The sequence below is a fragment of the Callithrix jacchus genome, chromosome 4 (assembly GCF_049354715.1).
Source record: "Callithrix jacchus isolate 240 chromosome 4, calJac240_pri, whole genome shotgun sequence".
In the NCBI taxonomy this organism is placed as follows: domain Eukaryota; kingdom Metazoa; phylum Chordata; class Mammalia; order Primates; family Cebidae; genus Callithrix; species Callithrix jacchus.
Window position 1 is genome coordinate 159,050,122 of NC_133505.1, and position 15,401 is coordinate 159,065,522.

The following is a 15,401-nucleotide window of genomic DNA, read 5'->3' on the forward strand; positions in this document are numbered from 1 at the left end:
GGAACAAGGCTTAGGTAGAACCTTTATCATCAGTTAGAATCATAAGCCACTTGAATAAAAGTATGTAATTGTAAAAGATTTTTAAAAACTGTACCCCATAAACTCTCTCTGTATTCCCTCACAATAAACAGCACCAACCTTTAGAAAATCATTTCACACTTTCATCTAAATTACCTCTCCTACATTGTAGGCTGACTTCACTTCATTCTTAGAAGGATGAAAACGAATTATCATAGTCTGTATAAACGTCGTTAATATATTTAGAAATAATAAATTTTACTCAAGATTTCTCAATTTCAGGCTAAAGAATCTCAGATCTTCTAATATGTTCCTACGTCTCTGTTTTCTAGCTTTAAAAATATATAGGTAGTTCTTTATTAAGTTTTATTTAATATTTAACTTGTGGCTCTAGAACTGGCTAGTAAGGGTTTGTCCCGCATCAAACAGAATGAGTTTTTATGTAGATTACAGTGTTATTCACACATAAAGTGCAAGTAATGTTGCGCTTTAATGCTGCATACTAAATACTTACACTTATCTATTATAATAGTTTCACTTTTCTTCCTCAGCTATGCTATCATCTTCTCTTGAGGGCGGCATCAACTTTGAGTTAGACTTACTATTCCGGACTTGTGTCTTCTTGAAACTTCCTATTATCCAGAAACACTACAAACTTTGATTTTGTAACCAAATATGCTGTTAGTCCTAAAAACTTATTTAATGACTCAACTTAAATAAAACATGAACAATGCACAGTCAACATTAACAAAATGAGTATTAAAAATAAAAAATACTAAATTAAGCTCCTGCAAAAAATTCCATATGCCCTCTCATGTTAAAAACAAATCCATATGGGCCGGGTGTGGTGGCTCACACCTGTAATCCCAGCACCTTGGGAGGCTGAGGAGGTGGATCACCAGAGGTAAGGAGTTCAAGACCACTCATGGGGAGGTAGTACACTTCCTTTTGTATTTTTAATAGAGAGGGTGAAATTCTGTCTCTATTAAAACTACAAAAATTGCCGGGCATGGTGGTGCATGCCTGTAATCCCAACTACCCAGGAGGCGGAGGTTGTAGTCAGCCAATATAGGGCCACCACTTCACTCCAGCCTGGGCGAAAGATTAAGACTCTGTCTCAAAAAAAAAAAAAGTCCATATGATAGCTACTTAGATTTTCATGATGACTTCTGTTTCTGAAAGGAAATTCTGATGTATCTAATCAATTGCAGTAGCATTCAAATGTGATGAATTAGGCTCATGATGCCTCCCTAAAAGTTACAAGCATCTGTCATCTCAGAAAATGTACAACTCCAGGCCTTGAGAATACTGTACAGTGCTACTTTCCCTAGCAGGTAACTATCCAAGACCTCTTAGGGTTCCCCACCCTCTCTTGGTACAACCAAGCTGTCCCAAACTACCTGCCAGCACGAAAAATTACTTAAAACCTGACATTGTTTCCTGTGCTAAACTTGACGCTCTAAAAAACATAAGTTAACTTTCAGAACACAATACACTTGTAATCTGGGGTCTTCTTATTGTCAGTAGGTTCTAATCTGATTTTTTTTCCCTTCAACTTTCAAAATTCTTTATCCTCAAGTCTAACCTCCCATTTTTATCTCTTTGGTATATTTTCCCTAAGTGTTTTTTTTTTAAATTTAATAGATGCTGGCTTGCATGTATTTAATTTTTATTTTACTTGATGACTTAAACATTTATAATATTGTTATAGAGCTGGCTAAGAAATGATAAAGCAAAAGATAAAAGTTAATTGTATTTGAATTTGTTTTATTTTCAAGGCCCTAAATTCTCAGGAAAGCTCACATTTAAGTTTGGCTTACTTAGAATAAAATAAATATGATATCACATTTTGTTGTTCCAAGCTTAACCATGAAAATCTTTCATGTACTTCCAAAGAAATATCCACTTAAAACTGAAATTGCTTCTACAACATTAAAGATAAAACTCTCAATAAAAGTAATTTATTTTCTATTTTTTGAAAAAAACATTAAGTTAACTGTAGTCACAACTACTGGTTCCTAAATATGAGAAAGGTGTACATAAGTAATAAAACACATGAGACTAATACTCCAAATATCACCACGGAAAGTAGATGAGATAAAGTAAATATTGTTCCTAGGACATGTAAATATCATATGAGATTGTCAAACCACATGCCAGAAATCTGGAGAGAAGCTAAATTTTTACCTCTGCATTTTTAATAAAGGAATAATTTGCTATTGAATGAAGATGAAGAAAGATTTCAGGTGGCATGTAATTTGACTTAAGGTAGCAAACCATTTTCAAACACAGAGGAATTCTCAGGGCATGAGAAAGCTGGCTGGAATGATCCAGTGCTGACTGAAAACCAGACACGGGCTCCAGGCCTGATTCTGTTCCTACTTAGTTCTGTGACCTTGGTCAAATCAGTTCATATTTGTGGATTTCAGGTTTTTCATCTATAAGTAAGAGAGATGGGCTAGTGATCACTATGCTCCTTTTACAAAAAATAATTCTGTAATTGTATGAGAATATTAGATGCATCTGTTTACAAACCATTGATAGGTCACTGATATGGTTCATGCTGATCTATTCATTAATCCCATTCCCTACAGATGACTAGTGAAGGTTGGCTAGGTGATTTCCAATTACTCTATGCCCTTCATATAATATAATAGCAGTTCTCTAAAAAGATTCAATACTCAGTCATTTCAGAGATTGAGACAAGCCTCTTCTCCAATTACTGAGGCTCCACTGCAGTTCAATTGCCTCAGGAAGATTGGATATATGCCCTCTAATCTGCTCATTAAAAAGAAAATGACTAATTTACTGGAACCTTTCTTTATAATAATTTATCAAAGATCCTACCTGTCATCAACTTGACCTTGTTCTAGAAGACGCTGCCCATCAATAATGATTGAGTGCAAAATCTGCTGACGACTGAACATCTCGGCTTGAAACAACTATAATTTTAAAAAAAGGAGAACATACTTTAGAGTTCCTAATTTTAGTGACTGGTTCTCTGATAACTTTCCAAATAGTCTAGTTTTAGCGAGACTATGAAAGCTACCTCCAGCTGAATCAGAAAATGTGTGAAATCCTACAGTTTAGGAATAATTCATTTTTAAAACGTCAATTAAGATGTACTCAAAGATAAAGTTTAGTGTTTGGTTTACTAAAACTACATGACTAAAAGTAGAATTATATTTCTCTTCTTTCTTTTGAAAACAACTTATAAAGTAAGCGAATGCACAATTCGTTTCCTGGTTTATTTTGTGTCTAAAATATGGTCTATATTCAAAACAGAGAATAGCTTAGGACCTTTTAAGAAGTCAAAGAAAAAACAATAGCCCAGTTTTTTTTTTCTGGTCTTGTAAAACTCATTGTTTCCAAAATTTAATTAGGTTAATAAAGTTGTTTCAGTATTTTCAAAACTCAACAGAAGGTCCTTCAAATTATTTGCTTTTTAAACAGCTTTGTTGAGCAGCAATTCACACACCACAGAATTCATTCATTTAAAATGTTCAATTATGTTTACAGACATTACAACCATTACCACGATCAATTTTAGAATTTTCAACACCCCAAAAAGAAACTCTATCCTCATTTAGCAATCATTTCCTCATTTTCTCCCAATCCTCCAGGCTTCAGCAACCACTAATCTATTTTATGTCTCTATGGATTACTTATTCTGGACATTTCATATAAATGGAATCTTGCAATCTGTGGTCTTCTGTGACTGGTTTCTTCCCCTTAGCATAATGTTTCCAAGGTTCATACATGTTGCAACATATATCAGTACCTTACGCCTTTTCATTGTGACTAGTATTCTATTACATAAACATCACATTTTATTTACCCATTTATCAGTTGATGGACATTTTGGTTGTTTCCATGTTTTGACTATTATGACTAATGCTCCTATAAACAACGTACCTATACAAGATTTTGTGTGGACACATATTTTCATTTATCTCAAGATAAAATTGATTGTGGTAACGGTTGTAAAGTCTGTAAATATAATAAAAACTAATTTTCCCACTCTTAGTCCTTATATTGCCATTTATTGGTGTAACTAAGTTGGTCTGTGTGTTTATGTATCATGTGCACATGGAGAGATAGGTCTTACTTAAGAGCAAAGAAAAGCTTAATTCAGAATTTTTAAAATAGAGAATTTAAAGACATCTAAGGTATTTTTAAATCCAGTTTTATTGAGTTGACCAATGATGAAATAATAGAAAAAAATTACAATGAGATTGCATCTCACACCCACAAGGATGACTGAAAGAAAAAATAACAAATGTTGGTGAGGATGGAAAGAAATTGGAACCCTAATACATTCTGATGGGAATGTAAAATGGTGAAGCTGCTTTGGAAAACAGTTAACACAGAGTTACCATACAGAGTTACATAGAGTTAAATAAAGTAATAGCATAATAAAGTAATTCCACTCCTAGCTAAGGACTAACAGTGGGCAAATTAATTAATTTTCTTTTTGTATATAGTTCTTCCCACTCTGTTTCTTAAGAAATAATTAGAATGCAATTTAATCAAGAGGTATTCCTGGAAACACATGATAGCTTGAATTCCTGATATAAAATTCATATGTTTTTTGAAGAACACAAAAATTTTAAAGACTTTTGATCAAAGCATAGTCTCTTAAGCAATTGACCTTGAAAATATTAAAGTTGTCTCTAACCCATTTGAAAACTGCCTGTCTATACACTTTCCACCAACTTTGCCTGCTTCGAGTAAGGAGTCTTTAGTCACAATTCTGGCATTATACTTAATCAGAAACTGAAGGTTGACATGTGCTTATAACCAATCATGGAGCAGCCAAGAGGACCACATTTCCATAATTAAGTTATCAAAACCTCAAGCTGAAGAAATAAGGCAAAATGATCATGCATTTGATACTCAGTGCAAAGGGCATGATTTTAATTCTTTCACATAGCATTTGGTAGCATCTTCCAAAGGCCTCAAAATTTCTTATTACCTCCAAATCTACTGATATAACTTACCTCATGTGCTCTCTGCTGTTCCAAAAGATGCTGATAATTTCCTGAAATCTCTACTGCTAACTTTTGTTCCGTTTGAACTAGGAATTCCATCCAAGTTTCACATTTTTCCAAGAAAGTCTGATGTTGTAGCAAAAACGACTGTAACTTGCTGAAAGAACAAAGGTCAAGGAACAATGGGTACTTTGCAGCTTATTCTCATATGTCTAGTATATAAAACTAGATTAAATAATCTCTGTGCTCAATTCTAATTGGACCACCAAAAAGCTTTCATGTTAGGTGGTAAAATTCTTTTAAAAAAGACAGAAGAGGCCAAGTGCAGTGGTTCATGCCTGTAATCCCAGCATTTTGAGAGGCCAAGGTTGGCAGATCACCTGAGATCAGGAGTTTGAGACCAGCCTGGTCAAATAGCAAAACCCCGTCTCTACTAAAACAAAACAAAATTAGCCAGGTGTGGTGGTGTGTGACTGTAATCCCAGCTACCTGGGGGGCTGAGACACGAGAATTGCTTGAACCCAGGAGGTGGAGGTTGCAGTGAGCCAAGACTGCACCTTTGCACTTCAGCCTGAGTGACAAGAGTGAAACTCCATCTCAAAAAAAAAAAAAAAAAAGAAAATGTAGCACATATACACCATGGAATACTATGTAGTCATAAAAAAGGATGAGTTCTTGCCCTTTGCAGGGACATGGATGAAGCTGGAAACCATCATTCTCAGCAAACTGACACAAGAACAGAAAACAAAACACAGCTTATTCTCATAAGTAGGTGTTGAACAATCAGAACACATGGACACAGGAAGGGGAACATCACACACTGGGGCCTGTTGTGGGATGCGGGAGCTAGGGGAGGGATAACATTAGGAGAAATACCTAATGCAGGTGACAAGGGGATGGATGCAGTAAACCACCATGGCATGTGTATACCGATTCAACAGTCCTACAAGATCTGCACATGTACCCCAGAACTTAAAGTATAATAAAAAAAAAGAAAGAGGATTCACACAGCATTCAGCACTGTGGCCCTTCTACCTTCCACTGTGTGTACCCCTCTGCTCCTGACGGTGCAGCAAAAAGGGGCCATCTTGAAAGCAGAGAGCATCCCTCACCAGACACCCGAATCTGCTAGCACCTTGACTGTGGACTTCCCAGTATCCAGAACTGTGAGCCTGTTATACATTTCTGTTCTTTATAAATTACGCATTCTGTGGTATTTTGATATAGCAGCACAAACCAGACTAAGACAATTGGAGCAACCAAGACATCTCTTGTTTACCCTACCTGAATCTTTCTGTCGTCTGAGAGGAGATCAGAGACCAATGGCGGTTCAGATTCTGCATCCTTTTGATTTCCTTATCATTCAAGGGTAACCTATATCCAAGCTCATTTAGACGGTCTAAATCTGGAGCCATGCTGCTGAATTTTAACATCTGTCCCTAGAAGCAAGATTTAAAAGTAGGCTTAGCACCATGGTCAAAAAAGGCAACACTTTTTCAAAGTGTACAGTGAATTTCTGATTTCAGGAAGAAGCTGGTCTTTGGTCCAGTGGCCTCTGTATTTCCAGACCGCATACTTACAATATCTACAGGTACGAATAGCGAAAAGCCAAATCTCCTATTCAGTCTGAACTGCTGCTGCTGCTATTGCTACTCATGCTACTCATTATCCCTCATTGACTATTTACATGCATTATATTTTTACTTGACATGTTATATTATTTACTTGTATGGATTATACACGCAAGTGTATTATTTAGTTGATTTTATTACATATATTTACATGTATTATATTACATGTACTATTTACTTGATTGATTTACTCATATGTAATTATATTACATATATTATATTACTTGATTTATTTACTCATACATAATTCTTGATAGAACTGATAAAGGATGAAAATTATGCTGATAAATAAAAGGCCTTACTTCTTACCATTTATGTTTAATTTGTTCATGCTAATTTCCTCCTTTATTATTCACAAGAAATAAAAGTTATAACAGTGATAGCTAACATTTACATTTATTGAACATTTACTATGAATCAAACATTGTTAAGAGCTTTACAAGCAATAACTCATTTTATCCACAAAACAATCACATGAGATAAGTCATGCTGCTCTTCCCTCTTCACAAGGGAGGAAAGGGAGGCACAGAAACTAAGTAGATTTCTCCAGGCCACCCAGCTAGTAAATGGAAGAACAGGGTAAACAAACCTTGTTGGATTCCTCCTAGAGGAAATACAATTTCACTTGAGCTCTGACGTGACCACACATTGCCTTAAGAGTAGCTTTAGGTCCCTGATGCCCCACCCCATAACTGGTGAGGGTGAGACTCAACCAAAACAGCAATCTGTTCGTTCAGATCTCTCCCCTCCCTTCAAACACAGGACCAAGTTGTTGGTTCTGGTTTTCCCATGGGCATTCTTATCTCCACCTAAGAAATTGATTACAGGAAGGAGAAAATGTCAGGCCACCTTTGGCTATGTGTGTGTCTTCTCTTTGTGTGCTCTGCAAAAGACTCATGCTTTCTGAAGAAAGAATAAATCTCAAGTATTGAAACTAAAATATTACTAAAAATAGCATATTGTCCATGGGTAGACATCAGCAATGAACAAAATTGACATGACACAGTCCTTCCCCTCATGGCACTTACAGGGAGTAAGATACTATTCCAGTAGTCGCAAGTGTGACGCTAGTCTACTCACAGGAATGTAATTAAATGACGTGATAGAGCATGGAAGAAAAACCAAAGAGTGCTATGAAAATGTGTCACTGGGGAGCCTGGCCCTGGACAGACAGTGGAGACTTTCCTAAGAGAGTGACATTGAACAAAATGACCAGGACTTTACTTTTTTAAATGAGGAATAAGCCGATGAGGACAAGAAAAAAAATCCAGAGAGAGGAAATGTCACGTGCACAGACATTGGGAAGCACGGCGGTTCCCGAGTGGCTGGAGGGGGAGATGGGCAGTGGTGCAACAGAATGAGACCCTCAGGAAAGGTAAAATCAGCATGCTGCCCTGATAAGTCACATGGTCCTTCCCCTAAGAGCAGTGGGGACCCTTGAAGATTTTAACCAAGGGAATAACATGATAAAATGTTCATGTCTGTTCTATTATTTTGCTTACTTTATTGAACCTTTAAAATCATTCACAATTGGCTGGCGTGGTGGCTTACGCCTGTAATCCCAGCACTTTGGGAGGCCAAGGTGGGCGGATCACAAGGTCAGGAGTTTGAGATCAGCTTGGCCATTATAGTGAAACCTCATCTTTACTGAAAATACAAAAATTAGCTGGGCGTGGTGGTGGGCGCCTGTAGTCCCAGCTACTCGGGAGGCAGAGGCAGGAGAATTACTTCAAACTGGGAGGCAGAGGTTGCAGTGAGATGAGATCATGTCACTGCACTCCAGCCTGGGCAACAGAGTGAGACTCTGTCTCAAAAAAAAAAAAATCATTCACAATTAAGTAAAACCCTTTGTTTTTTCTTTTTAAAAATTGTTAAATTATTTTTGATGAACAAATTATAATCATATATATTTATGGAGTATGATATAATGCTTTCATATAATGTAGAACGATTAAATCAAGCTAATTAAGTAAAACTCTAAAAAAAAGAAAGAAATCATTCTGACAGCCAGGGGGAGGGGAGGTTGGGTGGGTGGATATAGATGTGTGGGAGGCCACTGTAGTGTCCCAGAGAGATAGGAGTAGCTTGAGCTAGGAGTAGAAGATGTTAGAAACAGAGATGAGAGATTCAAAAGTTAATAGGGAGGTAATGGACTGGTCACAGGAACATGGAGACGGACCAGCAGTGGAAAGAAGGAGGATTGAGGTGGTTTCCAGGAGTGAGCTGGGAAATCAGCCTGTGAACACTGCCAGCACACAGTCCACTATTTCCCAGGGAAAGTCTCACAGGGAGCTCACTTGAAAGAAAGAGTGGGTCTGCATCAGTTTTGAGTTTCCCTTAAATTTTGAAAATAGGACTGGGTGTGGTTGCTCATGCCTATAATCTCAGTATTTTGGGAGGCCAAGGCAGGTAGATCACCTGAGGTCAGGTGATCAGTTCAAGACCAGCCTGGCCAACATGGTGAAACCTCATCTCTCCTAAAAATACAAAAATTAGCCAGGCATGGTGGCATGCACCTATAATCCCAGCTACTTGGGAGGCTGAGGCAGGAGAATCACTTGAACCCAGAAAGTGGAGGTTGCCGTGAGCCAGGATTGCATCACTGCACTCTAGCCTGGGAAACAGAATGAGACTCCATCTCAAAAGAAAAAGAGAGATTTTGAAGACAGATGGTAAAAAATCTGGGACTCAGATTTAAACACACTTACCTTAAGTTCTTCCATCCTTTCCTGGATGGTGGAGAGGTCAGATGAGTGGCTAGGGTCCTGCCCTTGTAGTATTTCTTCAGCTTCCACTATCCAGGCCTCCAAAGCTTCTAAACTCTTGGCAAAGGTTTCATAATCAAGAACTCCAGCCTTTTTTTTTTACAAAAGAAATTAAGAAATTGGTATTTTAGTAAAAAAAAAAAATCAGTATTTGAATAAAGTCTACTAAAAGGGCAAGTGAATGTTAAAATTATTTTTCACATTCTTGTATCAAATTGACATCATTCCTAAAATTAATGCCTGTAATCCCAAGCTTTAATAATTTAAATCTTCTTTATGTAATTTTTCTAAAAACTAGAATTATTTCTATGCACCATTAGTCAATAACAATTAAAATTATCTTTTAAATATATGATCAAACAATGGATCTAAAAAATCTTCTGATTCTTGTCAAAGTCTAAATTATAAAAACACGAATATTCATATTAAAGTTGCTTAGTGCTTATTAGTCTAACAGACCACAGAGGCAGGCATTGGTTCAGGGGCTTGTATCCTAGATTGATTTTAAAATGACTTTGTAGAGAACAGTGTAAAACTTCCACCTTTATCACCCCATCAGAACTTTCAAGTTTGTTTACTTATTATTTTAGTCTTGAATGAGGCATTACTGCAACGACAAGGAATTGTCTTTTCCTGTGTTTGCACCCAGATATTAGAGAACACCCAATTTATAGAAGATGCTGAATGGGAGCTCTGTACCTGTAACGCAGTCTGTTGTTTGCAGAGAGCCTGCTCTAGGGCACACAAGTGTTGACTCAAAGAGAGCTGGTCCGATTGAATGGCTGATGCTGCTGAAGCATCCACTTGTTGCTTGAGTTGCTCTCCCAGCTCATGCAGAACGAAGAGGGAATCTTTAACTGTGCCTAGTCCTTTGAGGAGGTCCTATAAAAGGTGAAAATAAGCCCACTGTGAAGCACATTTATACTCCTTATCATAAACAGCAGTCGGCAAAGGGCTACACATCTAGAAACACACAATTCCTGCTGATCAAATTATTATGCTTCATAACGTTCACCTGTGGAAAAATGATCAAGTATTGAATCCAGTTTTTAAAAAGGCGATATATGCATATTAATAAATATATATTATTAACATATAGCTACATATATGATTATTATTCTGTTAGTAAAAGCTATGTAGGCTCATTATAAGACCTTGGGAAAATGCAGAAAAACATACATAAGAAAAAAAACGTGATCCAAGAGCAAAGCCAATAACTGGAAATATTTTGGCAGTATTTTTCCTACCTCTTTAGGTAATTTATATCAAATTGAAAACAAAATGTTTTATTTTTCCTTTTTCTATTATCATTATACACACCAGGAGTTTGTCAGTGGTATCTTCTATATGTGTGGTCACATTATTGCAAGTACAACTACCTCCTATCTCAGTAGGATACAGATCCATTGATGATTTTGGGGAGCAGGGGGTAAGAGTAGTCTGTATTCCCATTATTTTCCAAGGCATCTCTTAGACTCCACTTTGTGGAACCCTCTTACAGGTTAAAAAATACAAGCCATTGGAAATTCCCTAGTTCTGCTTTCTATCCTATCATTAAGAGATAACAGGTGACTGCTTCTTCTACCTGTTGCTGGTGCCCACCCAGTCATGCTATGCCTTGGCAGTGACTTCTGTGAGAGAAAGGAAAACAAAGGGCTCCTAAGCTTGATACAGATAACAGATGAGGTGTACTTCAGTTCAGGAGTATTGAAAATGACAGCTCTTGTACATATAAATTATGTGAATGAAAAAAGCACCATATTATCTTTATTTTAAAATATCCATCTCAGCCAGGCGCAGTGGCTTATGCCTGTAGTCCCAGCACTTTGGGAGGGGATCATGAGGTCAGGAGTTTGAGATCAGCCTGACCAGTATGGTGAAATCCCATCTCTACTAAAAACAAAAAAAGTAGCCAGGCATGGTGGTGGGTGCCTCTAATTCCAGCTACTCAAGAGGCTGAGGCCTGAGAATCACTTGAATCCAGGAGGTGGGGGTTGCAGTGAGCCGAGATCACACCATTGCACTCCAGCCTGGGCAACAGGGCCAGACTCTTGTCTCAACAACAACAACAACAAAAATAAATCTCTAGCTTTAAAGTGATTATTCAGGTTGAAGGTATTAGAATAGATCAAACTTTTATTTACAAAGTTTTTGTAGCTTTCCTAATTCTAATAAACTGATTTGGAAAAGTTTATAAAAAGATCCTTATAACAAGCTCATAAAAATAAAGACAAATAAGGACTAATAGTAAGAGCCATCTAATGGTTGAAACAAGAGAAGAGCTGTTCCTTAAACTCTTAAGTAGGTTCTTGGCAGCTATAGTGAAAAACAGAATTATTAAAAAGGTATTAAAAGAAGTATACCAGTAAATCAGCAGAGAAACACTTCTTTCTTCCATTAATTTCTTAGATAAAACTCTTGTGCAGATGCTTACATAGGAGATAATGAATGTAAATGGACAACACATAGAACATTATTCCCCATATGATTATGTCTTATATTGATCATCCCCTTGAACTTTCACACTGACTAAATTCCACTAGGAGAGGCCGGGCGCGGTGGCTCAAGCCTGTAATCCCAGCACTTTGGGAGGCCGAGGCGGGTGGATCACGAGGTCAACAGATCGAGACCATCCTGGTCAACATGGTGAAACCCCGTCTCTACTAAAAATACAAAAAATTAGCTGGGCACGGTGGCGCGTGCCTGTAATCCCAGCTACTCAGGAGGCTGAGGCAGGAGAATTGCCTGAACCCTGGGGGCGGAGGTTGCGGTGAGCCGAGATTGCGCCATTGCACTCCAGCCTGGGTAACAAGAGCGAAACTCCATCTCAAAAAAAAAAAAAAATTCCACTAGGAGAAATGGGAAAACAACTCACTTTAAAAAATGAAACAATGGGAAGAAACCTCTTAATCTGATGCATGTGCACCTGTGTTCTGAAAATCAGGCATGCTCTTTGATGCTAAGACAATTATTTTTGGATAACTGTCTCATATAGAGAGACATACCAAAGCTTACACAGACAAAAAGCTAAACTTCAGCAGTCTAAGAAGGGCATGTCAGGAAAACGAGATAGCTCCTGAACGTACGTTGCAATCTTGAATCCATGTAGCAACCTCATCATCAGCGATGTCCTTGTTTGTGGCTGCCTTCAAGAGCTCATTGGTTCTATCCTCCTGCTGCTGAACCATTGAAGAGCACTGTTTGGAGTAGTCCTTGTATCTTTGCCAAAGCTGAAGAAGGGCCTTGCTGGAGTGTAGCTGCTCGGCAATCTCCTCCAGCAAGTTATTCCATCTGGAGATAATAACCAACACTTATAAGCAGGTTACCACCTCTCACCAAATGTTGATATTTGCGATTTTATTTTTCATGATCCTAGTTCATATGAATATAGACGTATAGTTTCTAGTTAACATAATAAAAATGAATGTTTCATAGTCACAGTTTCAAGGTAGGTAATGAGGATGATGGCAATCTTTGGGTTTGCCATCAAAGGACAGGATGGAAAGCAGAAACAGGAATGATCATAAATCGTTCTATTATAATGACACATGCACATGTATGTTCACGGCAGCACTGTTTACAATAGCAAAGACCTGGAACCAACCCAAATACCCATCAATGATAGACTGGATAAAGAAAATGTGGCACATATACACCATGGAATACTATGCAGCCATAAAAAAGGATGAGTTCATGTCCTTTGCAGGGATGTGGATGAACTTGGAAACTCATAAATGGGTGTTGAACAATGAGAACACATGGACACAGGGAGGGGAACATCACACACTGGGGTCTGTTTTTGGGTGAGGGGGCTAAGGGAGTAATAGCAGGGGGTGGGGAGGTTGGGGAGGGATAACATTAGGAGAAATACCTAATGTAGGTGAAGAGGGGATGGAGGCAGCAAACCACCATGGCATGTGTATACCTATGTAACAGTCCTGCAAGATCCGCACATGTACCCCAGAACTTAAAAGTATAAAAAAAAATTGTATTTTGAAACTACTTACAAAAAAAAAAAAGAACAGCAGTTCTAATTCTTTCTAAATCTCTTGACTACATTTATTTATCCTTAAATTAATGTTGTGAACGTGAACTTTAAAGGAATAGAACCTATGTAGCTCAAATTCAAAACGTCACTAAGTTTTATTTATTCATGGTGGGTGAAGTTAACATACACCGGTACCTCATGTTGACTTCTTTCAGTGTATTGGTAAGAGTTTCTGTCACAGGTGGCTGACACTCTTTTAATAGTTGGTTGGTGATAGAGCCGAATTTCTGTAAGCTCGTTTCCTGTTTCTCTAGATCATCTTGAAGATTCTGCCCAAAAAAAGACCCACAAAAGACATGACAGATCTGAACTGTAATAAGCAACTTTAAAATGAATGTGTATATGATTTCCTAAATAAGTACACACATATATATAAACCAGGCATGACTTAGCACCAGTGCTTTACAGCTTTCTTTAAATCATCATTTATTCTCCTTTTTAGGATTTTGTTATTTTAGTTATCAGAAGAGGTTCTTAGCAATGAAGACTTCTACTGGCATTTGAATTCTGCTGGAAAAGCTCACGTAGGGTGCTCTTGTCCATCGTCTGGTAGGAAGCCACAGCAATCGCGAATGTAATGTGCTATCAGCCAAACTGTGGATCTCTTTGATACTCAAGGCCAAAGCCTGATCTATTTTATTACATCCCTAGTATCACATACTACGTATGCAATACCCTAGCATGTAATACCTAGTATGTAATAAAAGAGAGTGCTTCTACCACAAACTCCCAATGATGAAGACTCTAACAAGGCACAGCTTTGCCAAGTTTTATCTCTGGGTGTTCTTCCTTGTCTAGAATTAGTTTTAATTAAAACAAAAGATTTTTAATGGACAAATAATAATTGTATGTATTTGTAGAGTATGATATAATGTTTTGATATATGTTTACATTGTGAAATGAATAAATTAAGTTAATTAACATATCATTACCTCACATACTTATCCATTTTTGTCTAGCAAAGTTGAACTCATAGAAGTAGAGAGTAGAATGGTAGTTATCAGAGCATGAGATAAGGGATTAGATGGGGAAAAGAAAGATGTTGATCAAAAGGTACACAGTTCCAGTAGACAGCAGGGATAAGCTTTAGTGATCCACTGTACAGAATGGAGACTATAATTAATAATAATGCATCGAATACATTGTATATGTCAAGACTGCTTAAAGTATATCTATCAGACAGGTTTGGCATCTTCTACCAAGCCTATCTAAATAGTCTTCTACCAAGGACCAGTAAGGGAACTGAAAGAAAGGTTTTTCCTTGGAAATAGTGCTGAGGTAATAGACTCAGTTCTTCATAAAACTCCACAGATGAATTAGGCTACAAAAATCGAGTACTATTTAACACCAATATCTGATTACCTTCAAATGAAAATAATCAAGGAAAAGATTCTTAATCCTTTCAGGTCTTAAGACAGCTCTGGCAAATATTAAACATAACACATGTTAAATTAAAAAGCACTTCTAATCTCCTTAAAGTTGTAAGAGGTGCTTTTAAATTTACTATTCTCAAGAGAAGTTTTAGTTATCCTTAGTATCTGTAAAAATTTAAGGGTTAAGGAATTATATAGAGAAATTTTGTCCTTCCTTTTTCTCACCCCCCTGTAAAAAAGATATTTCCTTAAGAAAGTCAGCTGGGCACATCGGCTCATGCCTGTACTTTGACAGGCCAAGGTGGGTGGATCATGAGGTCAGGAGTTCAAGACCAGCATGGCCAAGATGGTGAAACCCCATCCCTACTAAAAATACAAAAATTAGCCGGGCATGGTGGCACACACCTGTAATCCCAGCTATTAGGGAGGCTGAGGCCAGAGAATTGCTTAAATACGAGGGGTGGAATTGCAGTGAGCCAAGATCTTGCCATTAAACTCTAATCTAGGTGACAGAGTGAGACTCTCTCTCAGAAAAGAAAGAATGAATGAATGAATGAGTGAATGAATGAATGATG

The 15,401-nt window shown here is 37.4% G+C and overlaps 1 protein-coding gene across 35 annotated transcripts in view; it reads right to left on the bottom strand.

The window, feature by feature from the left end:
• Window positions 1-15,401, bottom strand: part of SYNE1 (spectrin repeat containing nuclear envelope protein 1) — a 518,696-nt gene that overhangs the window by 87,107 nt on the left and 416,188 nt on the right. For all 35 annotated transcript variants that reach the window (XM_078370315.1, XM_035297742.3, XM_035297743.3 and 32 more), the window contains 7 exons: window positions 13,589-13,722; window positions 12,492-12,696; window positions 10,105-10,287; window positions 9,349-9,495; window positions 6,294-6,448; window positions 5,019-5,166; window positions 2,866-2,960 (listed from right to left, as the gene is read on the bottom strand). In XM_078370315.1, the coding sequence (XP_078226441.1) occupies window positions 2,866-2,960; window positions 5,019-5,166; window positions 6,294-6,448; window positions 9,349-9,495; window positions 10,105-10,287; window positions 12,492-12,696; window positions 13,589-13,722 (1,067 nt within the window). The remainder of the gene's footprint in view (window positions 1-2,865; window positions 2,961-5,018; window positions 5,167-6,293; window positions 6,449-9,348; window positions 9,496-10,104; window positions 10,288-12,491; window positions 12,697-13,588; window positions 13,723-15,401) is intronic.